The sequence below is a fragment of the Coturnix japonica genome, chromosome 1, assembly GCF_001577835.2.
Source record: "Coturnix japonica isolate 7356 chromosome 1, Coturnix japonica 2.1, whole genome shotgun sequence".
NCBI lineage: Eukaryota > Metazoa > Chordata > Aves > Galliformes > Phasianidae > Coturnix > Coturnix japonica.
Window position 1 is genome coordinate 2,066,227 of NC_029516.1, and position 20,488 is coordinate 2,086,714.

The 20,488-nt window shown below is 45.3% G+C and overlaps 1 protein-coding gene across 3 annotated transcripts in view; it reads left to right on the forward strand.

The window, feature by feature from the left end:
* Positions 1 to 20,488, forward strand: part of PLXNA4 (plexin A4) — a 397,375-nt gene that overhangs the window by 14,214 nt on the left and 362,673 nt on the right. For all 3 annotated transcript variants that reach the window (XM_032449091.1, XM_015861239.2, XM_032449104.1), the window contains exon 2: positions 11,316 to 12,579. In XM_032449091.1, the coding sequence (XP_032304982.1) occupies positions 11,401 to 12,579 (1,179 nt within the window). In that variant the 5' untranslated portion in view covers positions 11,316 to 11,400. The remainder of the gene's footprint in view (positions 1 to 11,315; positions 12,580 to 20,488) is intronic.

Sequence of the window (20,488 nt, forward strand, 5' to 3'; positions counted from 1 at the left end):
TGGGAAGGACTGCATCTGTGAGCTGCGGGCTCATTCTGATGGGGATTTTTTACTGTAGAGAATAGGTGGGAGTCTGACAGATCCATAGTATTGAGCTACGACCATGGACTTGGTAGAGTGAGATTTGGTACATACAGTTCCTGAGTATGTTTGCCAATGTGGATCTCACAAGGGCCCATCTGGCAAAGTGTTATTAGATTATTAAGCCTCTCTGCTTTTTGGAGGTGTCCCAGTCCATCCTTAGCTCTGTGCTTTTTTGCATGAGAAGCACTCAAGCGTGCTCCTCATGTCCTTCCCAGTAAGTTCAGCATCACCCATTGAAAGACAAAGTTGAATTCAGTCAAGCTCCACGGTCAATAATACAAACTGCATTTCTCTCTCTCTCTCTCCAAGCAAATTATTTACAGGATCCAACTTCTGAAAATCAATTTGTAGCCTCTCAAGCCTCCCTTGCTGCCCCAGTCTGAGCATCCCAGCCGTGCAGGATCCAAGGCTGGAGCACTCACGATGCTCTCTGAGATCAGTGGGATGCTCCTGACTCAAAGCAATGGTGTCTGCATCCCAGGAAGCCAGGAATGCATGGGACTGGTGGTATCTGGCATTTGTGCATTGCTAAAAATGCATGTGTTGGCTCCTCTGCTAGAGTCCCTCTGTCCTGGGGAAGAATGGAGGAGGAGGAAAATGCAGCAGTCTTATTCTCTGCAATGGACTGTGGGGTACAGAAGGGCATGTAAAGAACAGTCCCTGCTGGATCTTACTCTTTTACCACACAAGCATCTCCTCTGCAGTGTTTCTCCAGCTCTTACATCCTTTTATTAGGAACTCCATTTGTAATGAGCAGGATTTCACCAACAGTGACAGCCTTCCCACACTCCCACGTTACAAATGCCCCTCGCCTTAGACACAGGTGCCATTATACAGAGAACAATAAAGCAGATGGCGTTTGGATCTGGATTCAACTAGAGACTGAGGTGACATTCTGCGTGCAGCACTCTGAGCAAGCACAGAACTTTTCTTTGGGGGGTAGCACAACCCAGGTTTGGTTACTGTAAACTCCTAAACCATCTTTTGCAAACTGAAGGAGCTCATAGATTTGCTTCTGATTCTGAAGGCAGCCTGAGACTGTCTCCTCCCAGTGTTTGTGTTTATACGCACATGTATAGATTGCAGAGAGCTTTCGCTTTCGCAGCAGAATAGCTGGATCAGATGCCTCCTCCCTTCCTCCCACCAGCTCTGCAGGCTGGCTGCCAGCAGCAGGGCTCTGCTCTGTATCATCTCAGGACACCCTGGATGCATCTGTGCAGACGCACTGAGTGCAGTCACCACTGGACTATTTAAAGCAGCTTCAACAATGACAACGGAGTGTGTAATGCACCTATTCTGCTGATGCTGGCAGAGTGCTCACAGAGTGGATGAGTTTAAGACTGATGGGAATTTACAGCTCTGGAGCCATTAGGGTATGTGTGTGTTCCTAAAACATGCACCCTAGGAGACAATGATGGAAAAAAATCAGCTTGAAAGGAGGTAGCCCTGGTGCTGCACACATGGCTTTGCAGAGTAGCAGTTGTGGCACAGTGGCACATGGCTGGGGAATGAAGAGATGGGCTGGATTTCACTACCTTGGACCTCTGCCTCTCTGGGGTGTTTCTAGGTGGATCTTAGAATCACCAAGGTTGGAAAAGACCTCTGAGGTCACCTAGTCCAGCCATCCACCTGCCACGGATACTGCTCATAAACCATGTCCAAAGTTAGGAAATGGGTCTTAGTTTGGATAAGAGCTGCTGGTTAACTCTGCGAGCAGTGTTGTGGTATTTCTCTGAGGGTTGCTCAAGACAAGGAGTGATGTGCTAGCGTGACATATGGGGGGACTGCATTAGTTCTGTTAAGGCTCATTATTTGATAATTCAGTGTAGGCTTAGTGTTAAATGTTGGTGGGAATTGGAAGGGGAGCTTTGCTCCTTCAGCCTTAATGTACATAAAATGGCTCAGAAATGTGCTGGATAACTCTCCTTTGGTTCAGTTTGTTTTATGTTTAGATTGGATGTAAGGAAGAGGTTTTTTGTGCACTAAGGGTGATGAGGCACTGGAACAGATTGCCCAGTGATGCGGTGGATGTCCCATCCCTGGACAAATCCAACGTCAGGATGGATGGGGCTCTGAGCAACCTGATTGAGCTGTAGATGTCCCTATTAATTGCAGGGGTTTGGACTAGGTGATCTGTAAGGGTTCCTTCCAATTCAAACAATTCTATGATTCTATGATTGCTCTTTATTATAGAGTTCAGCAATTACCTGCTTTTTTTTTTTCATTCTCCCTTCTCTTTAAGTTTCTTACAGAAATAATACAAATTTTCCAAGCTCTCACACTACCCAAAAATGGAAATTTCTCCCCAGAACTTCAATCTTGTATAAGTGATTTGACCTTAGTCAGTAGCTGGAGGAAGCCCATCTTATGGGAACCAGGAGCTATGAGATCAATGTGCTATTCATGAAGAGAGGATGTTTCAGTGCTTATAGAATTCACAAATCTGCAGCCTTCCCACATGTCCCACTCTCTGCTCATATCCGTTCTACTAAATTATCTCTACCCACTTTTCTCTTCCTCCTCCACTTCCAGCCTTCCCTTCCTTGTGTGCTCTACTGTTGGTCTCCTGTTGGGTTGACTAAACTGAGCTACAGCGTAACTCCATCAGGAAACAGAGAAGAGTTTCCTTAGCGCCAATGCAGCCTCCAGCTGACACAGCAAATGGGTAAACCTGCTTAGTCCCTTCATCCCTGATGCTGAGTGTGTTTTCCTCATCCTATGGTGGTAGCCCAAGTGCTGGCTGATCCACGCTGGGAGACTGTTCTTCATATATGATGCACTGATTATTGGATGCCGTAACCTGGTCAAATGCAGACACTTTGAATCATGGCCAAAGGATGCTCTTGACAATACCCTCCCAGTTATTATCACCTGCTCCAAAGTAAGGAAACTTCTCATCAAAACAGTGGAAAGAATGTAACCAAGGTCAAACATACACAGATGCAAATATTAATAACTTGCAAAAACTTTTCTCCTCATTTAGTTCCCACAATTGCCCGTGTCATTCTGAATACAACTTTCTGCAGAGATGTTAGCCTGAGGCCAACACTGAGCTGAGGAAATCATCTCCAGAGCAGTTAAGGACTGTCAAAGTAATGAGGACCTTAAAACTGAGCCCTGCTATGGAACATGTCAGGCAACCTGAGCTGCAGTTGTTGCAGTTAATGCTTGGTGTAATTATGCATGTACACAGTGCCCTGCACTGGGTATTGCTTAATTCCGTGCTAAACTAAATGTCTGTATGCTGTGCAGGATGGATTTGTGTCTCTCCTTGCAAATGCTGGTTGTGTGGGTATACACCAGCTCTCTCCTAATCTTTCTGTTAACAAACATAGCATGTGATTATGAGTTATTTCTTTTTTGCCTGTATTAGCACAGTTCTGTCTCTTGTCTAGATCAGATCCCAGCCATAGGTGTCCTTTCTATCTCAGCAGTATCCTGAGGCTGTCAGGCATGATTTGATGATAGTTATCCTGCAGCAACAGCCGGGCAGGGCTCTAAGAATAACTTCCCATTGGCTTTTGTATGTGTTGGCAGCAGCTAGGTTGTCCTCTGACTTAAAGTGACAAAGTCACTGGAAGAGAAAACTAAGAGCAAACTTGTTGTAACCATTCACATAATAACAATTATTATTATTATTTGGAAGAGGAGAAGGGAGAGAAATAGTTGTGCTATTGGTTCTTTGCTGAAAGTGATTGCTGTGATCATCCAGCTTGTAAAATGGGGATTCATTGGACTGTGGTGGCACTGACTTAAAGGATGGGTGTCTGATTGCTGGTTTCATTTGTGTTCTTTGCTGCTTCCAACCCCCCTCTCGCCCCCATCCTCCACAATATGCTCACAAAGCCGCTGCTTATCAGGCCTGTGTTCACACAGCCTCAGTATAGAACCATAGCATCATTAAGGTTGGAAAAGACCACTAATACCATCCAGTCTAACCATCAACCCATCCCGTCCCCCATTAAACTATGTCCCTCAGTGCCACATCCACCCTTTTCTTGAGCACCTCCAGGGTCAGTAACTCCACCACCTCCCTGGACAACCTGTTTAAAGCAAAGTAGAGTAAAGAATTGCTTTTATATGCATAAAAACCATAAAAATACCATGAAAATATTGCTAATGGTTGCAGAAAATTGAAGATCTCATTTAGGTTTGGAAGAGCAAATGCCAGGCAGCATGGCCTCTTCCCATGAGTGATAATGTGTGTGTTGGACTCAAGATCTGGCTATGGGTTGACCTGACTGTCTTTAGCTTTTCACGTGGGAAGAAGCTGGAGGATTTGCTGTGTCAGATCTTTCCTCCCACTGTCCCCATGAGTGGCCCGTGGTTGATGCTCCAAAACAGTCTGGATATCTGCCACAAAATGAGAGGAAAAAGCTGAATAAAGCATAAAGGGAGAGTGTTCTTGCCTGTTCTTCAAATCTTGTGCCGCTGAAGAGAAATCACCATTCCTTTCTCTGTTCCCTCCCAGTTATAAAGGGCTGTTGATGACATTTTCTTTCTATTCCTGCTCCTGCTGTGTGTTTAGCCTATTTATGACTGTAGGGTTTTGGAAAAGGAAAACAGTGATCACTAAAGTGTGCTCAGGCATCCCAGGCTTTCCAGGGAAGTGATCACAGCATCAAACTTTGGATACCACTCTCAGACATAGGGTTGGGATTTTGGGTGCTCTTGTGTGGAGACAGGGGTTGGACTCAATGATCCTTGTGGACTCCTTCCAACTTGGAATAGTTTATGATTCTATGATTCTACACAGTAGATCCAATGGATTGAATGGAACTTCATCCTTCACCCTGGTACCATCTCTGATTTTCCTCATCCTGTTGCTTTTCCTCTGTTTCTCAGGCTGCTCTGCTCCAGCTGCCTTTTGAATATGTAGTAAAATCTCAGACTTCGAAGACTGAGGATTCTCTTCTGGCTTCTTTGCAAGTGGTTTCCCCAGCTGCAAATATAGATCTCGGTGCTCCAACAAGCTGTAGATCAAGGTCTAAAGGCTTTGTTTTTCCTGTAAGCCCCATGTTTTATCCTTGCTGTTGTTTCATGTAGATCTGGAGAGTGAAATAGCCACTGATCACAAAGTCACTGTGAATATGGATTTACTCTTTGTGCCAAGCTTTCAGGAGGCAGTTGAAGTATGGTCTCTGTCTTACAAGATTTGGCTTTTAATGGATTTATACAGTGCTAATTACAAAACTTCAGCCTGAGAGAGAGGAATTGTGTCTCACAGATCTTAGTAAGATTGCAAAGCAGGGGAAAACATCCACCCACTGGCATTCGGTGCAACAGAAACTGTGTTCTACAGCCTCAGCCAACAAGAAAATATCTGCCTGGTGACGTGGGAAGAAACCCAAGGTCAGAGGCTCTTGATGTTGGAAGACCAAAGTGGGGTTTTGGCATTTGATACTAGACTAGGTCCACAAAAAAATTAAGGTTTTATTTGGGCATCCTTCAGAGGCTCTTTTTCTTTTTTTCTGTGCTTTGGATCTCTTTGGCCTAATATAGAGATTCTATGCTTTGGATCTGGATGATCTAATATAGACATTCCTCGTACAAAGAGCAACAATGTCAGGCAGTGCTGTGACACTGTTTACTTGAAATTTATGGCCTCACGTGCTGTTACTACAATTGTTTGTTTGTCCGGGGGTTTACATTTCCCCAGCTAAGGAATAAATTTAATAGATCTGGCCTCACAATTGTTTTCATAGAACCATTTTGACTGGAAAAGACCACAAAAATGGTCATGAATTTTAGGAGACTTTGAGATAATGTGGAGGGGAAACTGGAGAATCTGCCCAAGAAAGAAGAGTTTAACCCCATTCTTAGGATTTGTAGGTTATTTCCATGACCTCAGAACTCCATTCATGTTTGTGTGGCACTGCACATATGTGTTCTTTCATCAAATCTCCATATAGCAAATTCCTGGAGGAATGTTACAAGCCTTTCCTCTCACCATGCCAAGCACAAGGGAACACACATCTGACCTGCTTTTGCTGGTAGGAAACTAAGTCTGAAATGCAGAGAGAAATAGCATCCATGTGCAGTTTTCTCCGTTGGGAAATCAGGAAGAAAGAAAGTCCCACTCATGGCAAATGTTAATCCTTTCCTTTAATGCTCTTCTGTCAAATGCACAGGTAACAAGGTGATGTGCAACACGTGAGTACCTGAATAGAATAATCTGTGTGATGAGTGAAGGCTGCGTTCTGTTGCTGGTGTTTAAGTGCCTTGCAAACAACCTATTGCTGAAATTAATCTCTCTATTTGGGACAAGCTGAAGCTTGTGCTGGGATCTGTTCATTGCGGCAAGCTCCAAAAAGAAAAGAAAAGGTGTTGGATGCCCTCAAAGAGAGAGTTGAGTTGCCTTTGCTTTCCGTCAGGCATCAAACAGGTTGTGTGTTCAGGGAGGGAGGATTTAGCTGAAGTTAGAAGCTGCTCTTTGTTGGGGAGCTGTCGACAATGTGCCTGTGTGAGTTTTTCTTGCCGTGTCGGCTCCCAGAGAAAAGCATCTATCCATGGTAATCAGGATTTATTAAGGGAAGTCAGGAAAAAATCTTTAGCTGAGATTAAAGGGATTGTGTAGCTGCACTTGGTGCTGAATTGCTGTGTGCCGGCTCTATTGCTGGACGTCTGCCTCGTCAGCATCTGCACGGCCTCCTGTGTCCCAGCAAATGAATAGCCGTGCCTGAGCAAAGCAAAAGCAAACAGGAACGTGCTGCCTGATTAATGTTTGACTTCATTAACTACAGCGCTCATGCTGTTGACATTGCCCAATAGTCCTGGTTGCTGCTGGCTTCCTCCTAACTAGGTGTTCCCAATTGAATAACCCATTGGGGTCCATGTGAGCCTGATCCACCACATGCTGGGACCCCGGTGTGGTGTTTGTTAGGCATGCTCTGCAGGAGGAGGTGGCAGATTTGTTCCTCTCTTGGTGCTGTTTTTGAGCATGCTTTTGCTGCCTTCTAATGTGTGCTTTGTTCTGAGACCCTTACTGAAGCTGGACACAGAGTAGGTTTGCTTCTGTAACTCTCTGCAGTCAGGTTATCACAGATAACTCTCTTAGTGAAATGTTGCTGCTGACCTTGCAGTGTCCCTGATGCAGAAGGTGGTTATGGCAGGGAACCTGGTGATTTGAGTCTGTCTGCAACCTTTGATGTCAGGAGGGCGGTGTGTGCTTGAGAACCAAATAGGGAGATGCTGTTGTCCTCCATCTTCACTCTCTGGGGAGCAGTAAGTGTAATGGGGTGGATTTGTGCTGGTCTCCAGTTAAAAGAAGCTAGAAATCCTTCTTAGGCTTTTTCCTTGTCCAAGGCCCATACAGCTGCATGTTGTAGAGCCTTGGGAGATGCACGTTGTACAGTTTTGGGATCATTGGATCATGTACCCAACACACACCCATGGGGCTATAGAAACTGTGTGACCTTTCCAGGGATCCTGAATGTGTTGGCAAAGAGGGAGATGTGGCAGGAGCCACGTAGATCTGTTCACACAGGAGCTCTGCACACTGGGTCATGTCACTGCTGGCCATGTCAGCAAGGGGAAAAGCAAGGGAACGTGGTTATTTTGGGAGGTGGTTTGGGCTTCTTTTGGAAATACCCAGACCAGAGCCTAAGCCCAGACTTGACTGCCTGCTCAGTTTGGCCTTTTGTTTATTTTTCTTGTAATATAATTAGACTCTTGCAGCTTAGAAGACTGTGTATATCTATGGCACTGCAGTATTTGTCTTCCCAACTGCTCTGATCTCCAGCTGTCCAGACATGGATAATAAAAAGACATGCATAAAACCCTTTCTCCTTGGTGCATTCTCTGAGGGGTTATGCAAACCCTGCTCTATTCTGCAAGCTAAACATCCAATCCTCCCTGCCTCTGCCCTCTGCTGTTATTTCATAATTAAGCCAAATCAGAAATTTTAATCCTGAGAGACTCAAGTACTGATTGAGACCCTGGGATGAAGGATGCAGGACAGTGTGAGCAGATGGGTGAACAGGGAGAGTATTCAGGGATAAACCTAGACCTCCTAGGGTCACTCAGCCTGCAGAGTAAAGATGGTAGGCTCCCTGCTTCCTTCCACAGTCTGTATTTGTGCTTGCTTGCTGGCTCTTCCTACTGCAGGTGAACATCTAATCCCATGAAGTTCTGTTTTTTAAGTGTCCTTGGCTGCTTCAAAGGGTGCAACCTCATCCACCCTTCTTGGAGCCCCTCCAGTTTCCAAACCAAATCTGCTGTCATTCCCTGCGGGAACGTTTCCCTCCTTCCTCTGTAAGTCACAGACACTTCTCAAACTCAGTCACAGTTCCCATTTGCTTGGGCCTTGAAGATTTCACATCTGGAGTGCATCTCCTCTTATGTTGTGTTGACCAGTTATTTTAAAGGGGCATCTCCTGTTGCTGTTACAACTCAGGTCTGGGGATCTGTAATAATCCTTGGGCTGACAGCTCATGTTGCAGAAGAGGGGCTTTTGTGTGCCTCTTCAGTCTTGGGGTTATAGAAATGTAGAATTATTAAGGTTGGCAAAGATCATCCAGTCCAATAACCCACTAAATTATGTCCCTCGGTGCCACATCTGCCCTTTTCTTGAACACCACCAGGGATGGTGATTCCACCACCTCCCTGGGCAGCCTGTTCCAATGCCTCATGACTCCTGCTGGGAATAAATGTTTCCTAATATCCAGCATAGGTAATAGCAGTTCCCATTTCCCTGTCCTGCAGCTGTGCTGACTCAGTAGGTCTAAGAGGAGTAAAATATAGTAAAATACGGGAGTAAAATAGATATCTTTTCTGTGCTTCAAAAGAATAATTTCTTCCTACATCTGTCTAGTGCCCGATGAAAGCAGTATCCGTTAGAAATATGGATCATAACTCAGAAGTGACAGGCGCCGGTGTTCAGGGTCACCACGTGATGATTCTGAACACAGGACTCAAACAGGGACAGCTTCCCTCTTCTGCTGCTCTCCCAAGGATGGCCTCTTTTTGAAAGGGGAATGCCTATGCAGGGAGTGCTCATCCCATTGCCTCTCTATCTATCATAATAAAGGTTATTAAAAGCCGACGTGACCAGCCCGTGTATCCCTGCAGAGTGAATCCTCACTAACTCACAGGACAGTCTTGCCAACTCTGCGGTACAATCTTGATTTTATTAAATATTTGCTTGACCAGAAAGGCAAAGCAGAACAGAGTAAACATGCCTAAAGTAAATGCAAAATGACCTTTGTCCGTCCTCCAACCAGCGCCTGTGGCTGATGTGGTAGGGAGGGCAGAGGGAGGGGATGGGGATCGTGCAGCTGCTTTGATATTCTGGCTGCTGTGAGAAGTCTGAAAGATTTGGGGTGGCATAAAAGTGGTGGATGCTCTGGAAGCCCAGACATACCCTTTCTGATATCAGATCTAATCAGTTTACAGGTCAAAAGAAGACTTTTTTTTTTCTCTTTTTTGTTATTCCTTGTAGTAAATTTTGCTGTTCATCTGGCACAGAAAAAGCTGTGAATCCCAGCCCAGAGTCACTGCCACATCTTCCTCCCCGCTGAGATTTGCAAGCAGCACTTTTTCCCTTGCCTCCTCCTTGCACAGTGCTGGCTGTCGTCACCTTTACTCAGCAAATTACACCCCTCATTCCAGCAAAGGTACTTTGTAAGAAGTGATGGGATGGTGGTCTGCAGAAGTGCATTCAAATCACAAAGATATTTGAAGCTGGGATTTGAGTTGTTTCACTTTTAATAAGGAAAAAAGAATGTTGTGAAATTCTGATCTGGGTGTTAAAGAAGGAGAGGGGTAAGATCAGTGTGCCTTGGCCTGGCCTCCTGTAATAAGTGCTGTGCAATCAGCAAAAAGCTTGTCTGACAAGACACAAGGCAATGGGAATCCATCTTACCTGTGCCTCAAGTTGCGCCAGGGGAGATTCAAGTTGGATATTAGGAAAAAAAGTATTCACAGAGAGTAGTGAATTGGCACAGGCTGCCCAGGGAATTGATGGAGTCACCATCCTTGGAGGTGTTTAAAGAAGGGGTAGATGTGGCACTGAGGGACATGGTTAGTGGGCATGGCGGGGATGAGTTGATAGTTTAGTTTGGAGATTTCAGAGGTCTTTTCCAACCTTAGTGATTCTAAGATTCTGTGAAAGCTTCTCTTGGTATAGAATGACTCCTGAAAAGTAAGAGGAACAAGGAGCAGATAGATGCTTCGAATGGGAGTATGTATGTATGTAGCCTTCCAGTACCGAAAGGGAGCCTAAAAACAGGAGGGAAGCCAACTCCTTGAAAGGGTAGGTAATGACAGGACAAAGGAAAATGGTTTTAAGTTGAGGGAGGGAATTCTTTACTACAAGAGTGGTGAGGTGCTGGAACAGCTGCTCAGAGAGGTTGTGGATGCACCATCCCTGGAAGTGTTCAGGGCCAGGTTGGATGGGACCCTGGGCAGCCTGGTCTCGTATTAAATGTGGACTTTGGTGGCCCTGCCTGTGGCAGGGGGGTTGGAGCTTCATGATCCTTGAGGTCCCCTCCAACCCAAGCCATTCTATGGTTCTGTGATTCTATGAGGGAAACAAACTGGTGCTCAGTTTGCTTTGTGCGTGGCAGTGTGCCCCTTGATGCACACCAAGTTTGGCACACCATAACTCCTGCATCTGTACCTCAAGCTGGACTGGCATGAGGCAGCTTTGATTTGGAAGCCACAGAGAGCTTGTTCAAACAGTCCTGCTCTGGACCAGCCTCTCCCTGAAAGGATGTTAATGTCACACCAGAGCTGGTTTCGTCCTGGCAAACTTGAAGAGTCACAAGGCAGCTTAGCAGCCATCTGGACTTGTCCCTGCAGGCAAGTCCCTGACCTTCTCTAGGCTTCATTCCCTCATCTGGAAGAGCAGGATAATAATCCTTCTCCTGGCCTGCCTTGACAAATACACAGTTGGGTCAAAATTGGCAGTGCAAACAGTAATAATGCTTGATGTTTCTGCACTATTCTGGCTTCCAGTGAGTTTTTGTGCTGTACCATGGGGCACGTGTGTGTGCAGAAGAGGTTAAAAGGGCAGTGATTTATTATTCTGCTATGTGATTTCTGCTCTTTCTACCAGCATCTTCTCTTTCAGGAGGGCTCCCTTAGTGCTGGTTTTAAGTAGAGAGCTCTGAGGCGAGAAAAGAAGGATTAGCAATTAAATATGCTCTGATGATGGCATGGTTGTGAAGGAGGGAGGAGGAAGAAATACTCAATAGTAACATACTTTTGTTTTCTTTTCTTTTTGCTTGTAGGACAAAATCTGCCAGGGAATTGGTGTTTTGAAGACACTTACAGCTTCCAGTCCTCGTTCCCTTGGGAATACAAACCTTTCTAAATATGTCACCAGCCATGTGGAAGTGGACTTGCCTGGTTTCTCACCTCCTGTTATCTGCCACAGTGTCACCTCTTGGGAGGCAGCAGCCTCCCCACCCAAAGAGGCCCTTCATCACCTTCACTGGAGACCAAATGGAGGGGAACTTCAATCACTTAGTGGTTGATGAAAGGACTGGGCATATTTACCTGGGAGCTGTCAACAGGATCTATAAACTCTCCAGTGACCTGAAGGTCCTGGTGACCCACCAGACCGGTCCTGATGATGATAATCCCAAGTGTTATCCTCCCAGGATAGTCCAAACCTGCAACGAACCCTTGACACCCACTAACAACATCAACAAAATGCTCCTTATAGACTACAAGGAGAATCGATTGATAGCCTGTGGGAGTCTTTACCAGGGCATCTGTAAGCTTTTGAGGCTGGATGACCTCTTCAAGCTGGGAGAACCCTTCCACAAGAAGGAGCATTACCTCTCTGGCGTGAATGAGAGTGGCTCTGTTTTTGGAGTCATTGTTTCTTACAGCAACATGGATGACAAGTTGTTCATTGCCACTGCTGTGGATGGCAAACCTGAGTATTTCCCCACTATTTCCAGCAGAAAGCTTACCAAGAACTCTGAGGCAGATGGGATGTTTGCATATGTTTTCCATGATGAGTTTGTGGCGTCTATGATCAAAATCCCCTCAGACACCTTGGCTCTCATCCCTGATTTTGATATCTACTACATCTACGGCTTCAGCAGCGGTAACTTTGTTTATTTCCTAACTTTGCAGCCTGAGATGATCTCACCACCTGGTTCCACCACGAAAGAACAAGTTTATACCTCTAAGTTGGTCCGGTTGTGCAAAGAGGACACAGCTTTTAACTCCTATGTTGAGGTGCCCATTGGATGTGAGAAGAATGGGGTGGAGTACCGGTTGCTCCAGGCAGCCTACTTGTCCAAGGCTGGAGCCATTTTAGCAAGGTCTTTGGGTGTTGGCCCTGAGGATGATATCCTCTTCACAGTCTTCTCCAAGGGGCAGAAAAGGAAGATGAAATCCTTGGATGAGTCTGCTCTTTGCATCTTTGTCCTGAAAGAAATCAACGATCGCATCAAGGACAGGCTGCAGTCCTGCTACAGGGGAGAGGGGACATTAGATCTGGCCTGGCTCAAAGTCAAAGACATTCCCTGTAGCAGTGCGGTAAGTTTAGCCTTTAAGCACCTACATTTAACCTCCTCACATCCCTGCAGAGCTTAAAGTGTGCCTCAGTGGCTGCAGTAGGGAGCGAGGAACTCAACCTGCCTTATCTCAGTCTTCGCTTTTCCTCTGGCTCATAACACCATCTAATCTAACCAGCCCACACCTCAGTTTACACATGGTCAAGTTGAGGAAGGTATCACTTTCTGATCTTCCCAGGAATGTTATGTTTGTTGATGGAATAAGCAAAGAGGCCTTGAAATCTTTGGGAAGAATTGTCCTGCTGTTGTTATTTCATAGTGAAATTCATTAGGGGTGAAATCACGCTCCCTCCTGCAGTATTGGCTCAGTCCTAAAACAAAATAAGACTTAGATAACCTCAACTGTTTATGATTATTTCTGTGTCTGATGGTGGAATTTTATCTCCCTAGGCTGGAGTTGGGGCAGGAATTTTTCCAGAAGCTTTGTGAAGCCAGTACTTCATTTATTCTAGGGCTGAGTAGCGCTGATCATTAACCATCAAAGTCCCTTGTCTTCCTCCTTCTAGCCAGCCCTGCACTGTCTGTGTGCTGAAAAATTAAGGCCTGGCTTCAGATCAGGGATTAAATGCTTCAACATTTAAGGGTAGGACAGAGGAAGAGGTTGGTCTACCTGACCTAGAAAAGGTCTTAAGAAATTCTCTTAGTTTATTCCACCAGTTCACTACAGTGTCATTGCAGAAATCTGCCTCAGCTCTGCCAATATGTGGCTGGCTTTGATACCATGTACAGAAATCAGCATTATAGTCGGCACTGCACCCCGGCTGCTATAATAGCTCCCCCTCTGGGCTTTGATTTCCATCCTTAATTAGTTCTTTCAAGTAAGAGGCAAGCTCAAGTCTGAGCAAAGGGAATATGGAGAAGCACCAGAGCGTCTTCCTGCCCCATAATCTCATGGCAGAGTCAGGGCTCAGGATATGGGATTGCTCATGCTTTCCTTTGTACTCAAGCATCCTTTGCTGGGGGATCCCTGCTGTTGTTCCTTTGCAGGACAAGGACACACTAAGAGGAATGCGAATGGAAGTATCATTGCAAGGAGACTGATCCTGCCTTACCCTGTCCTACTTTCCCTTTGCACAAGCACAGCATTATTGTGTGACCTTGCACTGCTTTCACAGTCCTACACTGAAGTTGAGGAAAGGAACAAACCCTTTGGTTTGGTGGGATCCCTTCTGTCTAGACCTCTGCCAGCAGCAAACCCTCTATGGGTTCACAGGGAGAAAGGCTGTGCCTGAATCTGGCTTTGATTTTATTTATTTATTTATTTATTTTGTTTAGCCTCAAGGCCTCCGCACATTCAAAAAGCTGCCTTTAGATTTAAGCTGGAGTTTCCCACTGGAGTTACTTTCCCAGGCTGTTAAGCCCCTCCATGTATTTGCAAATCTGCTCCGCTTGTGCTCCATACTAATGCTTGCAGCACAGGTCCTCTCAAACCAACAGTTTTGAAACCCCTCAATCACCTGCCTTCTGTGGCTTTAGAAAGGGGGAAAAAGGGCCAACATTATCCCTCGGGATAAGTCTGGGATATATTAGAGCAAATTTGGAGGGACAGGACTGCAGAGACTGGGGAGAGGACAACAAGTTGTGGTCTGTATGGCACAGCAGGGAAAACTCTAAGAGCATCTTTGTGACTGTGAATCAGAGATGCTAATGCTTCCCATCTGGAAAAAGAACCCAGAGATCCTTGAAGAGAAAATAAGAGTCTGAAAAGTGTAACTAAGTGGGCTGTGCTCTCCTTTAATGAGTCTACTTAGAGCTGCTGGCAAGCCCTGCCTGAGATCAGCTGTGTTGCCCGAGGGAAGAGGTATTAGTGACTTGGCTGCTGTAAGGGCTGCAGAGTCCAGCTGCTAAGCTTGGAAAATATTTGATGGTCGGTGAAGTATTTTGGAGCCTGGACATATGTCCGTGAGGGCCTCATCTCTGTTGCTGATGGATGTCCTGCTTGCCAGCAGTCCACCAGCACTGCTGCTCTGCCTTTTCGCAAGTGGATTGGAACAGCTATAAAACCAATTATAAAGCTTTTCCTATGTTTTTTTTTTCCTTTTAAATACTATTGTTTTTAAATTTGGATATCAAATGGGTCATTGTTAGTGCAGGATAGAAGCCTAACCTGCCCATGATCAAGGCTGCGCTTGAAGTTCAGATCTGCTGCCCTGCATCCAGCAGCCAAAATCCTGCGTGTATATAGATACAGCTGGTATGCTACTCATTGAGCAGATGGGTAAAGAGAAGCTGTGGGAAACTCCCACTGAACAACACAGAGAAACACTGTTAGGAGATATACTCCAGCCCTTCCTTGAGATATTTTCTTTTGGACCTTGGAGTTGGGCTCACCACACTGTCCATTCACCTTGGTCAAGTCTGGTCTGGGAAAGAACAGAGATGAATGGACAGTCCTTGATGTACATTCCTGTCCTATTTTATGGCTGTCCTCCTCTTAATCTTCAGCATAAACCTGGAAAAAAAAAGAGCTGGGTTTTTATGTCTGGGCAGTTGATTCGCAAATCAGCGATGTTCACCCAGGTGATGAATAGCTGCAGGTAATATCTCTGGTTCTCCTCTCTGTACCTTGCAAATGCAGGATAATAACTTACATTTAAACAGTACTCTTGACCCCAGATGCTTAGAAATTCATATAATCAGAGAAAAATGAGACTGTGAAAAAAAAAAAAGAACCTTATGAGGTCATCTGATTTGCCCTCCTGCCTTACTTACAACATTTCTGACAGATGTTTGTCTCACCTGTTCTTAACCTCCAGTAAAGGAAGCTCCCCTTCTCTCCCTACATGATCTATCTCTGCTGCTAGGAAGCTTTCCCTCACTTCTAATCTCATTTCCTGATAATGGAGCCATTATGGTGTACATGGACCTAGAGAACACCTTTGTCTCCTTTGAGTATCCACAAGGAATGACGCATGCCACCAAAATGCCACCACTTTTGTGGCACATCAGTCTAAGTTCAGGAAGTTCCTGAAGAAAGATTGGTGGGGAATTGGAACGGGATGCCCAAGGAGATGATGGAGTCACAAACTCTGGAGGTGTTCAAGAAGAGGGTAAATGTGGCAGTGAGTTTATGGTGATGATAGACATGGGTTGATAGTTGGACTAGTGGTCTTTCCAATCTTAATGATTCCATGATTCTGTGGAGCAGAGAGAGGCCGTATAGATGTGCAGAGTATTAGAAGAAGGAAGGGCTGCTCTAGAATGGAAAGGTTGTTTGTTTTCTTAAGCAGAAAATAATCTCCATGTTGGATAAAGAAGACGGTGATTTAAATATGCATCATGCTGTATCAACATGCTGAATGAGAGGAGGATAGAGGTGAGAATGGGTCATTTCAGCACTGGTTTTGATCATTGGCAGATTTGCTGTATTTCGGTATTATGAAATAAGATTACCAGTGGGCATGTTTTGAAGCCCAGTGGAAACTGCATTACTGGGATGCGCAGAAGTTGAGCCTTAGGGAACAAGCAGATGAACTGCCATGTGGGACATGCAAGGATGGATGAAGAAGAGGAGGATATTGGAGACTGCCCTTAGAGAACTGTGTGCCAGCCTGCTGGGGTGATGTGAAAAGAACAGGGATCCTTGGTGGAGCCTTGGTTTGCAATAAATCCTCATAGACTCATAGAATAGCTTAGGTTGGAGAGGACCTTGAAAATCACCTAGTTACTACCCACCTGCCAGCAACACACTCATACATAGTGCATTGTTAGCGTGCAGTCCTAGGTGTTAGCTTATGAGCTGGTTGCAACCCTGATCCCAGCCTGATCTGCCTTGCAGCATCACCTGCTGCTCTGCAGCCTAACAATCTGCATTCCCTGAAATGAAAAGGTGTCACTCCCACCACCGTCGCTTTTACCGGATACACAGTGCAAATATCTGTCTGAGATAATCAGAGTGTCTGTCCCCAACTATCGCCTGGCTTCTGCCTTTTGCCAGTATTTTCTTTTCCTTTTGGCAGGAAATGGAGTTTGACTGTTCAAATTACTGCATTCAATCTCTTCCTGTTTTTCATGGCAACGTTGTCTGATGGGGGAGAAATGTTTTTTTGAAGCTGACCAGCCAACGAAAGGTTTTGTGTAAAGACTTGGGCAATATTTATCCAGTGCTTTGTTAACAGAAGGCAAGCAAGGTGGGGAATTTGGAACTAGAGTCATTGCCTGACAAGTAATTCAGCTACAAAAGCTTCTGCTTCTGATAATCCAAGACACATCTAAGTCACTAATTCCCCCATATATCCCTGTAGTCACCATTGCTTTGTTCCCCATTTGTCCTCTGTCTCCTCCATACATTCCTCATTATGACTTTGCTCTCCTACTCCCTCCTGATTTACCTATAAACCCTTGCTCATCCTAGGTGCTTCATGTCTACTAAGCTTACCCATGAGGTTCATATAGACATATAAAGAGATTGTAGAGTGCATACTGATGATTAATCTCAACACTGTGCTTCATGTATGGCTGTCAGATGTATCTGCACTGGCTCTTGGGTGCCCAGGAGATTTGTGTTGTCAGAATGAGCACCTCACCCCAGGATGAATGCTGCTTGGCCCTTGATACTGATCAATATACCCAGGCTATCCACTGTTCCATACCATCAGATTAGAATAGGCCTTTTCTAGCTTGGTGTAAAACAATTTGACTCCTGGTGAGACAACCACTGATGATGAGGTGGCCATAATTTTCCTATCAAAAAACTTCCAATATTTGTGTCCAGAGAGTTTCATTATTTTCATCTACAAAAACACTAAGATGGGGAGAAGCTTTACTTCTATTTTACAGGAGTTAAGGCTCAGTAAAACATGACCTGCAGCTTGATTGCAGCTCAGGAGCTCCTGGATCCCTGTGTTGCACCCAATATTCTCAACTGTTGCAAGAAAATGGAATAAATCTTTACTATAGTCATTAAAAAACGAGTTGCTGAAAAGAAAGAAAAAAGAACAAAAAAGGCTGTTTTAAGGAAAAGTATCACTTTATCAATCCAAAAAAACTTGGAATTGGCATTCCAATAATAGGGAAAGGTTGGGGTGAAAGGTAGTGTCAACTCTTGCTTAGTTGGAGGGGAGAGGAGCACGTGGATGGCGGTCCACGCGGTGCTGATGCCTTGACATTTTGAGAGCATGCTGGTTTCTCCCAGCGGGACTGCCCAGTACATGAGCCTGCCACTTTCCCTGGGGAATGACTCACAGTCACAGGAACAAGCTATCGGTTTCATGAGGCCTCATCATATCACTGCTTGCCAGCAGGACTATCCTGAGTAAATCTGTGTGAGGTCAGTGCTGCTCATGCTCATACAATAGGGTTTTTTGTTCATCTCTACTGGATATACCATGCAGAAAAGCTTTGCAGATACACTGTTAGCCCAAATTACATAGCCTTAAGTTTCTCCTCTAAAGAGCTCATGATCAGCTGTAGACTACTTCTTGGTCAACGTTCAGTGGTGCTTTCTGCTTCTTTCTCTGGAGATGTAAGCGAGAGCAAGAGCACCCCAAAAAAAGTCAGAGAGCAGCCTGTGTAGAAACAGTAGTCTCAGAAATACAGAATTTCCTCTCTGGAAATGCTCACTGCATACTCTGAGATGGAGCAAACAAGCCTTTTACTGTGTGCTCTGTGTTTGTATAATTAGCCACATCAGTTTGTGTTGGATTGTAGTATATGTGTGAAGCGTGTTGTTGGAGGGACTCACTGAACCCAACAATTTTGGTAATAGATAACCAGCAATCTCTGCCAATGGAGGGAGCTGGAGGGGATGAAGGGGTTAGTGGGCATGCAACATGGAAAAGAATTAAGTTGCTGGCTTGGGATTTCTGCAGCTGAGCTCTGTCATTTGAAAATCTCCCCCATGGACCTTCTCTTTCCTCATTCCCCCATCCGTTTCCAGGGTCTGATTGTTGCCTCCTCTACAAAGCAATGCTCTGGGAGTGAAAGACTCATCATTGGAGAAAAATGTCATATTGTCACACTATATGAAGCAGCTCAGGCAAAAGCAGAGCAAGGAGTTCCTTCCAGTGATGTGGCTGCTACTTCTCATGAATACTGATATAGTGGTGGAAGTGACCAGAGATGGCTGAGGCCATGCTCTTCAGGCTAATAGAGAACAACTGAATTCAAACCTCTACTCTCCAAGACCAAGGAAGGTCCTGGCCCCTATGCAGCTGGAATTAGGAGTCTTCCCATCTCTTCCACTGTGATGTGATCAAGTAGGTTCATTAGATGATTAGCACTAGTTCTTGTCTAGTACGCATGGTGTTTAAGGCCTGGGTGTAGTTGTTGCCAACATTCTGCCATCTGGACATCCTCCAAAGCCACCATCAGATAGGTGTGCATATGCCTAACCTAGATATAGATGGTCCTGTGCATTGCAGGGTGTTGGACTGGATGACCTTTAAAGGCCCCTTCCTACTCAAACAGTTCCATGATTCTATGATATTAAAATCTGATCAAAACTCATTTGCAGAGCCTTTGTAAGCATTGCATGGGATCATCTTCAGTTTTTGTTGGTTGCAGCCTTTCCTCACAACTTTGGAGGTTCTGGGGGAGAGAGAAACAAAAAGTCTTCAGAATCTGCATTAACAGAAGCTTGCACTTAAGGGCTGTAAATGAGATCCTAACAGCAAGCAGAGGATGATTATGTTTGAGGTGATAAGTATGTTCCTCAGTACAACTAAGATCATCCAGTCCAGATGGATCACCATCATGCCCCCTAAAGGATATCTCCAGATCAGGAATAATGCAGGCTGTAATTAATTGCCCTCCTTCCAAAATGCTCATTATTTGCGCTGTAATGATATGAGAAACCTCTGAAAACAAAACATAAAAAAACCCAAACCAAACAGCCCAACAACATCGTGCATGGAACCATTTCTTTACTTCCCACGCACTAGAGGAAACCCTATGCCTTTAAGTGGCCGGGTGCCAGCCCCGTGCACGCTGTGCTGTTCTCTCTTGGATCCTCGCGTCTGCCTGACCCTGCTCACACAAAATGTTCATTGAAGACGGAGCAGGGCCCAAGGCTGCTGACTCGCTGTTGTGTCTGAGATATTTCAGGCACTGCTCCCTCCCCCACTATCATCCCAGCCCTGGACTCTGTCTGCACAGCTCAGCATCACTCAGCATCTCTCAGCATCATCTCTTGCTCCTGCTGGACTCCACACAGATGCTATTACAGGAGAGCGAGGTGCTGGCTTCCACGTTGCTGCTTCATGCTCCTCGCCACATGGACGATTACATTTATTTCTGGGAAGTGATCTTTGCTGCTTTCCCTGCCAGCGACCCAGGCTGTTTTTCTCTGCGGTTGAGCCCTGTGGTCACATGTGGCTCAGCCTTGCATTTTCAGAGCGCTCCAGATGATCTCTTTGCCTTCTCTTCCACGCCGGGTGATCACAGCCCTGACCTCGGATTGCCTCGCCAGGAGATTGCCTTCCAGGCCGAGGGGAATACTTACACAACATTAAAAGGAAAAGAAGAAGAAAAAGAAGCTGCATGCAAAACCCAGAAAAATCCTGCACGAGTCAGAATCAAAGTGATTTTGGTTCCCTGCATGACACCAGTGCTATTTAAAGCACCTCCAGACTGGGGGCAGCTGGGGTTTGTACAATACCCGTTCTGTTGAGGAGGGGGTCGTGGCTTGCTGGATTCAGCATTGCTTTGGGGACAAATCCTGCACAGACCCTTTCTTCCTTGCCTGATGCAAGTGGAGTTGTTTGGGTGAACAAACAGTGCAGGGTCTGTCTTCATACTTAAGGAATCAGTGAAGAAGCCTCTGGGAACAGCCTGATGTACGTCTGTCTTGATTTTCTATTCCAGCACATACATAACATAAGGCATTATTTTTGTTGCTGAAATAAGCATGTTTCCCTTTTTACCCAAATTGT